Here is a 10,874-nt window from a genome sequence, read left to right as displayed (position 1 = left end):
ATATTATTATTTATTAGGTACATAGCAAACTGAACTCATGTTTTTATGCCCAAATTTGAGCTTCAGGAATTAATCAAGCATAACACTTAACTACAAAAGTTTTTTTTTTCACCTCTTCAGGAATGCAAGCAAATAGCTGTAACTTGGCATCTTAATCAAAAAATAATATTAGCAATACATATATATTTTGAGTGACAATTTGATTAACTATTATAAAAGCACAAGTATAATTACCAATACTATTAATTTTGGGCAGCTCTGATATAACTCTTACATTCGGTGATGGTCTAATAAACTTGTTAAGCACTGCTAGAAATTATACAAGTAACAGGACTGAATGCTTTAGTAATACAATAATTCAGAGGCAAATAGTTATGTTTAAAGGTTAGTGGTAAAATGTCAGTGTCCTGATCTACACAGTAAATCATAACAAATTGCATAAAAAATAAACTGGAAATTTGAACTGAAATACACATTTGTATGCTAATTACTATGATAACTTCGTTTGAAGAAGTCAGCTAGATTTAGAAAGCAGCGTTTAAAACGGTAATATGGAGAGCAACCAATCCTAGAGCGCCACGTCAATATCTAGTTGCTGAAAATGTTGACGGCATTATTATGCGACATGCCAGATGGAAAACAGCAAGTATCTCGGATGTGACACTTTTTCAAGGGGATGTTGTTGTTTAATAAGTGAGTTAGAGGGGCGCAATTTAGGTTTGGGGTGTAGTTATCGAGAACCCAACTGTCAGTGGCTACGTGAGTGTCACCGCATATTTTTGAAGTGAAATATTTAGTTCGTAAATCCACTGAATATTGCTGGTTAGCGAGTAGCTGTAAGCCGTTAATTGAACGCAGGTTAACGGACGTTACCGTTGCCTGCCTCTAACCGCAACATGAGCTATGGATATGGCGGCGGTGGAGGAGGAAGAAGAGGTAGAAGAGGAGGTCGCGGGCACAGAGATGACAGCAGAGAAAGATGGGAAAGGGGAGGTGGAGGAGGCTCGAGAGGAAACATGTCCGAATTTGACCCGGATCGGGGAGGAGGTGGGCAAAGAGACCGTCCTCCTCCACACCTGAAGGGCCGTGAGATTGGACTGTGGTACGCAAGATATGGAGCCGTTAGGAGGAAGCAAGCTGACCGGAGATCGGTATGGACTGTGCTTGAAGTCATGCTCATTGTAAACATGGAAGGTCTGTCTGTATAACTGCAGTCACCCTGTTAGCAGGGGCGGATCTAGAGAAATTTTCTTAGGGTGGCATGAGGGTGGCAAAGAAATCAAATGGGGTGGCAAAATCAAAGCCTCCCCCCCCCCCCCCCCCCCCCCCCCCCCCAAAACACATATGCAGGTGGTTACATATGGTTAAAATGACTTAAATGCAGTAAGTATACACATTTTTCATATAAATATTTTCTATAACTTAATTATTCTCTGTAGTCCACATAATTAAACACTTTAGTTACATAAAACATGTGAGTTTTGATTGTATGTACTGTATAGCCTGTATAATAAATAAATAAATATGTAGCCCAATAAGTATAAAATCCAGAAAGCTACACAACATGGGGCGGTTCATTTACAAACACAAGTCTAACTTAAGTTTCACACTGTTTTTTGTTAGAAAACAATCACATTGTTAGATGCTTAAATTACACAATATGTCAGAAATCTGCACTGTCATGAACAAAAATGTAAACCTAATTTTTCATGATTTGTTGGATCAACCCACAGAGGTCTGTAATACAACAGCCGTTTTTGACTCCTTTTGAGTTTATGTTTGTATTTCACCCTCAAAGTGTTTCATTTTATTTTTTCCCCCTTGCCTTGTTTGGTGTCATTCTTTTCAGCTCAACTGAATTTAGTTGTTCTTTCACTGACATACTGCATTAGTATTACTGATCTGAAATCACACAAATAACTTAAAATCCTAGTAGCATTTTTTTTTTACTGTAAAAAAAAAACACAGACATGTTGAGTAAATTTTTATAACCTGAAATGCAAATATAAATTGTACATTTTGTAAATGTATACAACTATTTATCTAAAAATGCAGCCAATACACCTGCTGTTTTTTTTTTCATTTTATGCAACCATTTAAAAATATTACTAAAACTAAAATGAGAGAACAATCAGGTTTCGCAATAAGATGCCCCACAAATGATGTGTGCCAGTAAAAAAAAAAGTTTGTCCACCAAAAGACAGGAGAGCAGCACGGATAAATCTGCAGGCCTGACAGCAGGGCCCTATTTCAGGAAGCCGGTTTAGAAAACTCAGAGTGAAAAACGATACTCAGGGTTGAGTAACCCCGAACTGTCCAACTCGGAATATTCGGTTTCAGAAAGGCTGATAACAATTAGTTCAATCAACGCGGAGTTGCTTTAACCCCAAATTAAGCGCGCGCACGAGGATACATAAAGCCCTGATTAGTGGAGCACAGATTAAGCGAGTCACCATGGAGACGGAGGGAAAGAAGGCGCGGTCAATGTATTTTACAGCGCTTGAGGCCGAAATTCTGATGGCAGCATATGCCGATAACATGCAAATTTTGCAGAAAAAAAGTAACACAGGCTCAGCTGCAAAAGAAAGGGAGCATGCATGGCAAAACATAGCCGACAGAGTCAATGCGTGAGTGTTAATTTAAACATTGATCTAGGGATTTCCACCCATTTAACACGTTATTTTATTATATTTTATTTTTTATTTCATACATTTTATTTTGTGATGTGATGTGAGTGCAGGTGCAACCCAACAGGCCCCAAACGTTCCTGGCAGCAAGTAAAAATGAAATATAAAAATATAGTCCAAACAGGTATGGTGTAATTGTATTATGAGCCATAGTGCTTGGTCTGTTTGTCCGATGTAAATCAATTGCAGTTAGAGGCTACATTAATTTCCCCTCTGTAAGCACTTATTGAAATTATCTGAGCATTACAAGTACATATTTGCTTACTCTGTATGCTCAAATGTGACCCGTTATGGCCACTAGAAAAAAAGCGGAGGCCCGAAAAACAGGTGGGGGTCCTCCACCACCACCACTCACAGAGCCTGGCCACTTGGCTTCCACATTTGTGATAATGTTGGCAGCATCACATATGATCTTCACAGTGCAGAGAACACAAATTAGCATCCATTACTAATAATGAAATAATTTGTTAGTTTGAAATGCTACAGGAAACTATGTACCTGCACATTAATGCTGTGGAAAGACTTCCTGTTCACATAGTCTCCTTCATTTACTGAAGGAGCAATGATTGGAATGCGAGTGCCATCTATACAGCCAATCACGCCTGGGAACTGTGAAAATAAATGTAAAATTTAAGCAGTAGTTTAAGTATCACCACATCATGAATTAAGTTTTGTTCATCCTGCTACCTGCAATTTTGTGGCATCCCTCTTTGATAAATCTTGTGGGTCTATGACCGGGGAACACCACAAACGAGTACAGGAGACGTTTCAGTGCAACTGTAACATTCCTGACTGCCCGACAGACGGTAGCCTTGGAAACGTGCTCAGCGTCACCAATATTATACAGAAAGCTCCCGTTTGCAAAAAACCGAAGTGCGATACAAATAATATGTACAGAACTGAGAGAATGTCCGCGATGTGTCACATGAGCAATATTAGGCCTGAGGATGTTATTCAAATCAATTGTAGATTGTGCTGAAAAACGGTAACGTTCACACAGGAAATCATCAGGAAATGATAAAATGTCCAAACGCGCTCTAATCACTCTCTCCCGGCGGAGAGCTCTGCGGAGAATTTGGGCTTCAACATCTACTGGCTCTTCAAGGAAGGGACACGCCATGTCTGACACTTCCTACAGTCAGGTTTCCGACAAAGAGGCGGAGAACGTCAGGGTTAGTTGAAGTAAACCTGCTAGGGGGCAGGTTAGCTTCACGGAGTGTGTCGTCATAGTAACTCACTCAGAATTAATCTAAACTCGCTTTGTGAAACCGAAAACCCAGAGTTTTCGTTAACTCAGCGTATACTTACTCAGAGTTTGCACTAAACCGGCTTCCTGAAATAGGGCCCAGGTGTATCACTCCGCTGGTTTTCTACTTAGTGACAGTGTTTACACTGCAATGTGCCTTTGTGAAATTCATTAGTGCCCTCACTGACACACAAAACAAAACGACTACACAACAGAATGCAGAACTACACAAGACAACCCACCACACTAAGTATACACTCCACACTAAACGTCACAAATGGCCACATCTAAAAACTCTCTCTAACTCGCTGTCTCTCTCTCTCCCTTGCTCGCTCTGTCTCGCTGCCGTTACCATCACTCCTAAAACTTTTCCCTCTTCCTAAACAACCAAATCCCACGTGTTGACTTTTTTTTTTTTTTTAAATTGGTCGACATGGTACATATTTCCAGCGATAGGAAAGAGGTGGCTTTTTTCCTTTCTTTACTGTTTTCGCGCTGTCCTTACAAAACGCTTAAAACACACACACACACAAACGTGACGACAGTATTTAGAAAAAAGCGTGGCTTATATATATTATTGTAACTCTGGATTTACTGGCCTGTAATTAAAATTTAAAAACTTTGAAGTCCGAACTTTCAATGTGGGCTGAAATAGAGACCCAGCGTGGCTGCAACTTGTTGCTATGTCAGCTTAAAATAGTCATGTGATTTAGAGGTGCAGCGTGTCGGTGGACCACAGGGGGTTCATAACACTCACCTTCATTCCATTTCCAGAGTGTAACATCCACCCACCTGTGTAAAATCCGAAATTCCCATGGTGTTGTTCAGAATGTGCTCTGGCACAATCATAAGCATTGCTTGCTACTGAAAACAAGGAAAAAGCCGGTCCTGTTGTGGGCTGAACCATTTGTTAATGGTGGAGCGGGGGGACACTATGCAATATATACAGTTTTAGCATTTATATTCACTGTTGACTGTAACTACGCTCAAACTGTTAATGCTATCGTATTGTAATTAACAACACTGTCATATGCAAAACTGGGGTGGCAAGGGATCATTTTAGGGTGGCACTTGCCACCCCATGCCACCCTTCTAGATCTGCCCCTGCCTGTTAGGAGCAGATCTTTGAGCACATCAAAGTGTGGGAAGCTGATTGGAAAATTGCTCACTGTGTGCACAGACAGTATTCACACTGATCTGAACATGGGCAGTAAGTCACATTTTCCCCTGCTGGTTAACAGACAGTTGCTTGTACAATATATAAGAATGGTAATAATTATATATAAAATATTATTAATAATAATACTAATAATACAAACACACCACTACCACCATCATTATATACTGAATAAATATCCAATCTGTCATTGTGTTTAAAAAAAAAAAAGGATTACTTACACAGCACAATTCAAAACTACATCTACAACAGTAAGTATTTCTGTTACATATTTATCTTCTTACATCAGGAATTAGTCCGAGACAGGTCCCTGTCTTCAAAGTGTTAATGAGTAGTATTTTCTTTTTCAGTGGTATAAAGGGAAATTTGGAAAAACACTGTTGCAAGGTCATAGCTAACTTTCCTTTTCCCATTTGCTTGTGCAGCGGGCAGTGGTCCAGATGGATGAGGCAAGAGAGCAACACATTACCAAACTGCTTAACTCTGTCCAGAATGACCAGCTCGGCCCAGAAAGGGGCCGCAGGGATGAAAGAGCCTCGACCTCTGACAGCTGGCAAACAGCTGCCAGGGATAGTGCCCACTGGTGAGAGAGGCTTGTATAGCTTTATCAATTGTCGTTACTAACTTATAATGAATTAGTAGGAAAGCTAGACAGAATAGTAAAATTTCAGTTATTTCTTCCCCTTTGACTGCTGACATCATGACTAATTTAGTGTGTTTATCATCATTAGTTACTTTGATGGGGATTTGCCTGAAGAGGAAAAAACTAAGACTGAGGTCAAATGGGAGGAAGAAGAAGGTAGTCCAGGCCAGAAGAAAGCAACTGGCAAATCACAAAGGTAACTTTGTGTAAAAATGTGTGATTTTTTTTTTTTTTTTTTTTTTTTTTTTTTTTTAAATCATTTAGAAATTCTGCAGAACAAATAGTAATGTAAGGTTTTCCAAGTAATATTGGATGTTTATACCGCTGAATGTTTTTTTTTTCTTCTAGTCACTCTACAACAGCGGTTAAAGATGAGCCGCCAGATCAATGGGATGAAGAAGATCAGGAAGAGGAGGCGGCGAAACCAGTTATTAAAGATAAGGATCTGGAGTTCTTACATCAAGAAGTAGTCCGAGATAGGTCCCTGGATGACTACTTGAAGAGAGATCTGCAGAGTAAGAAATCAGATGGAAAGTACAAAGAAATGCTGGTAAGAGTTTTCAGTGGTATAAAATCTAGGTTTAAGTTTCTAGCATGAACATATTTATTAAAATAGCTAAGGTGGGGACAAGGTGGGATTTTTTTGGTAGTTTAGCATGTTTAGTGCCTTTAGATAACAACATTACTACTATACTAGTCATTTGTTGTCATTTAATGTCCAAAAGTCCAATTTAATTAATTAATTAGTGTTTTTAATAAGAAAAATAAAAAGTAATGGGTTTCATTCAGTTGAAAGGTTCTATGTTTGGGGAAAAAAAAAAAAAAGAAAAAAAAGAATGTTGCCCAAATGCATTGCTGCATTGGCTGTATGTAAGTAGCTTTTGTTTATGTTTGTGTAAATAAGTAAATGTTTATTATATTTATACATTTAAATTGTTTAGTGCAAAATTTTACTGTGGAAATAGGTGTGCAAAGTTTAATTTATGTACAAGATGATGTGTAATGGAAAAGTCTTCTTACCAAGTATTCAATCAATTTATCATAATGTTATCATGCTACATCATTTCAAGTGGTTACCACTGTATTAGTGAGGTACTGCGCAGAGTCAGTATTTATCTTTGGTTATTAGAATTGGATAACTTCTGATGTGCTAGGACTGTTCCCATTATGGAATTTTTCTTTTTAAAGTATCTGTTCCTAATTTTATTGAATTTTTATCTCATTATTTTACTCCTCATCTGTTCTTTTTGTCTTCAGAAATTCAGGGAAAAACTACCATCTTATGGGAAAAAAGAGGCAAGTATTTCACATGCAAATGTGCTTTTATCATGAATCACTAGTTCTGCTAAGACTTCATTACTGGTTTTCAGATTTGATTTATTTATTTTTTTGTTATTGTTTGCTTTCCTGCCTCATCTGTAAATCACTCCTCTTCAACCTCCTGATCTCAGGAGCTGGTAACGCTGATCAATTCTAACCGTGTCCTAGTGGTGAGTGGGGAAACAGGATGTGGCAAAACCACTCAGGTCACTCAGTTCATCCTGGATGACTATATCAACAGAGGCATGGGCTCAATGTGCCGTGTGGTCTGCACACAGCCTCGACGCATCAGTGCCATCTCGGTATGTACTCTGCTGGCCTCTGAAGGATTATATGTTGTTGTGTGCCTACTGATTTTAATGTGGTTGCCATGGCAATGCTTCTGTTATGCTGCTTCTCTATGGGATAGGTCAGGCAGTCATTTTTGATTCCTAGCAGACCTGTTGGTTCTCTGTCCAAGGCTAGCTTCTCTGCCATCAAATGTGTCTTTATAACCAATCAGAATTAGGCTTATGCATAGAGGCATCACTGTTCAGTGTTAGCTGTTAATAAGAGTGCATGCACATGTGCCTCTAAGCCACTGCATAGGTTAAATACTAAGAACCTTTGTCACTGTGAGCCAGAGAGCAGTGCAAATTTACACAAACACAGCACCATGAGTCCAGCCACACACACAATAACAGTAGAGAACCTATGAAAGAATGTGATCTGTCTGTGAATGAATGCAAAGTACAAACTTCCACACTTAACTAAAATTAAACAATGAAATAAAAGGGCAAAATAATTAGTTTGATTAAAAAAAGATATGGATATATTTTTAAAATCTTTTTATTGTGGAAAATATTTGTCTCCTTCCTGATTTCTTGCATATTTATATTGAATAAATAAATGGCAAATGCACTGTTTCCTTACATCGCCCTTTTCTACTCTACACAAGCCTACATGACATGTCTCATTCACCTAAGTGCTTTCTATGTCCAAGGATACTATGGCATGCAGACTGGAGTAAACAGGGAACGAACCACCAGCTTTCTGACTAGTGAATGATCTGCTCTACTCCCTGAGCTATATTTCATAAATACAAAATGCAGAACTTGAGTGATGATTTTCTTTAATAAGGGGAAAGCTTAAAACCTGCATGGCCCTGTTCGAAAAAGCAATTGCCCCTTAAACATAACAACTGGTTGTTACTTTGATGATATAAAAATAATGCGATGCATTTGCATACAGCAAAATTTCGGCATCGCTCATATAGAAATTATTACTTTTTTGCAATACAATGCTGTCTCTCCTCTTAAATCCTATTTGTGTGTGTGTGCTCTTCCTATCAGGTTGCAGAGCGTGTAGCGGCTGAGAGGGCAGAAAGTGTTGGGAATGGGAATTCATGTGGTTACCAAATCCGCCTGCAGAGGTACACAACACTTTCGAGAAGTGCTCATGCTTAAAATTCTTTCTCCTGAAACTTGAGATCTGGTCAATGTGGAGGCCATTTGACTACAGTGAACTCATTGTCATGTTTAGGATGTTTAAGAAAGACCAGACAAAGATTTTCCATTTTTCCGTTTTCTAATTTTGATGAGCTGCTGTGAATTGTGGCCTCAATTTCCTGTTCTGAACCAAGAGAGTAGTGGCACTCGTGGCCCATCAGTTTTAGGCTGACCTGTTGTGCTTTCAGAGATGCTCTTTTTTTATTTTATTTGAGTTACTTTTACCTTCGTATTAGCTCGAAGCAGACTGGCCTTTCTCTTCTGACCAGCTAAGGATTTTCACCCAGAGAACTGCTGCTTACTGGATTATCTTTTTCTGACCATTTGCTGTCCATTGAAGATAGTTGCTCTCTTGGCTATGTCTACATGCCCGAATGCATTAAGTTGCTACTATATGAGCAAATATCTAATTGGCTGATTAGATATTTGCATTAACAAGCAGTTGAACAGTCATGCCTAACAAAGTGGCCAGGGATTGTATGAAGGTGAAATTAGGCTCACTGTATATTTAATTGACATTCTGTAATTGGTTTAGAGGCTAAGAAACCAAAAGCAATACTTATGTTTAGAAAGCTCATTTCCCTTAGATCTGATATGGTTAAGAGTCCAGCCACAGCAGGTTAAATTGATGGGAGCGCTGTTGCAGAAATCAGACTGTTTTATTTCCCTCCCTGATTACGTCTGTCTATTTCAGACTGAGCTTGCTGTTTTCAAGGTTGGCGGTAACAGCTGAGGCTTTGTGGTTTAGACTGAAGTTGGTGATATCAGCCAGCATGATCAGAGTAGGAACAGATTTAGACATCTTAAACACAGATTTTGACATAGTTAGCAGTTTTAACACATGACATATGTTATAGCTCATTAATATTTAAATTAAAAGCTTACTGAGCTCAGATGTTCTGCATGAGATCTACAGCGTGTTATATTTTTTATGTATACATAGTCTACATAGACTTGGTGAAAGGACTCAAGATGGATACATGAAATGTGTGGGTTAATGAACGCCATAAAATGATTTTTCTTAAAAACACACTCATTAAACATCTGCAGCAAGAATTTAACAAAAGCAATTTGCTGTTGTGCAGCCTGAGCGAACAGTGATTTATACAATAGGGGAGTATGCTGATTTCTATTGGATTTTTTTCTATAATAAAATACCCAATTCTGCTTGTTATTTACTGGCTGATTTTTCACAATTGATTTAGCTTACTGATAGTAGTCAGTACTCACTCCATAGACTATCATTGCCAAAGTCATGTTGGTTAATCCACTACTCACAGTCACTGATGAAAATGAAGGTGACAGAATCTTCTCACTATGTGCAAGGTTTGGGTAACAGCCAGGTAAAGCAGCCAGCTGTGTCAGTGCTAGAGTGTTTGTGAAACAGGATCCAGAGTATTTGTGAATAAATACGCAGTGAACATGTTGCTCTGCAATACTACAGTATAGAAATGTGTGGTTACAACTGTATTCTACTATGAATGTCTTGCCATTGATACATGTTGCTCTGTATTTATATACCAGTCCAGAAGACTCACTGTTTTTCGTGGTGCTTTTGCTGGTTTTACTCTCTTTTGATTTTTGTGAAATATACATTAATTCTTTGGACTTCAGGCTTCACAAAAAAAGAAAAGAATATTATATCGTGTAATTAGTCTCCTCTTCTTGGCACATTAATCTTGCATCAGTTATACAACAAACCCTTTTAGAAGGCTCAGTTGTTAATGAATTTTGTTTTATCAGATATCATATGAAAGGCAGTTCCTACAGTGATAACTTTAAAATAAGAGAAGCTATTTTGTAATTAATTGAATAAACCTTTCAGCATTAGTACATAAACAAAGCATGGATAAATCTTCTTACTGTAGTGCACTGTAGCATACTACAATTCCGTTACATATTGTAGTATAATATTTGGTATCAGCAACATTTTATTTTCACTTCTATGTAAAGGTTAAACATAAAAGTGGTGCTTATTTAAAGTAAAGTAGCAAAAATAGTGGAAATGCAACACAGTTAACTGTTACAAAACCTAAGTTCATTTCTCAGAGAAGTCCTGCTTTTATTTTGGTGACCTTACTTTAAATTTTCTAAATTGCACAGATGTAAGAGTATCTTTTTCTTTCTTTTTTTTTTTCTCCCATTTTCCAGCCGGTTACCAAGGAGACAAGGTTCGATCCTGTACTGTACAACAGGCATTATTCTTCAGTGGCTTCGCTCAGACCCGTGAGTTTGCTTCCACCTCTGCCTTCTCATCCTGTATACATCTTTTCCCTGTACATCTTCTCTGCTTTTTCCCCTATATCTCCACTCC

At 38.3% G+C, this 10,874-nt stretch overlaps 1 protein-coding gene across 2 annotated transcripts in view; it reads left to right on the top strand.

The window, feature by feature from the left end:
* Positions 1 to 607: 607 nt before the first annotated feature.
* The window catches only part of dhx36 (DEAH (Asp-Glu-Ala-His) box polypeptide 36), a 30,259-nt gene continuing 19,992 nt past the window's right edge, over positions 608 to 10,874 (top strand). The window contains exons 1-9 of one of the 2 annotated variants that reach the window (XM_076873255.1): positions 614 to 759; positions 859 to 1,151; positions 5,536 to 5,693; positions 5,842 to 5,949; positions 6,102 to 6,303; positions 7,011 to 7,049; positions 7,205 to 7,375; positions 8,405 to 8,484; positions 10,712 to 10,786. In XM_076873255.1, the coding sequence (XP_076729370.1) occupies positions 897 to 1,151; positions 5,536 to 5,693; positions 5,842 to 5,949; positions 6,102 to 6,303; positions 7,011 to 7,049; positions 7,205 to 7,375; positions 8,405 to 8,484; positions 10,712 to 10,786 (1,088 nt within the window). In that variant the 5' untranslated portion in view covers positions 614 to 759; positions 859 to 896. Of the gene's footprint in view, positions 1,152 to 5,535; positions 5,694 to 5,841; positions 5,950 to 6,101; positions 6,304 to 7,010; positions 7,050 to 7,204; positions 7,376 to 8,404; positions 8,485 to 10,711; positions 10,787 to 10,874 lie in introns of both variants that reach the window. The other variant, XM_004543551.3, reaches the window with a different exon arrangement.

The sequence above is a fragment of the Maylandia zebra genome, linkage group LG14 (genome assembly GCF_041146795.1).
Source record: "Maylandia zebra isolate NMK-2024a linkage group LG14, Mzebra_GT3a, whole genome shotgun sequence".
Taxonomy (NCBI): domain Eukaryota; kingdom Metazoa; phylum Chordata; class Actinopteri; order Cichliformes; family Cichlidae; genus Maylandia; species Maylandia zebra.
The sequence above is the reverse complement of the archived record's forward strand: the minus strand, read 5'-3'. Positions and strand labels throughout refer to the sequence as shown.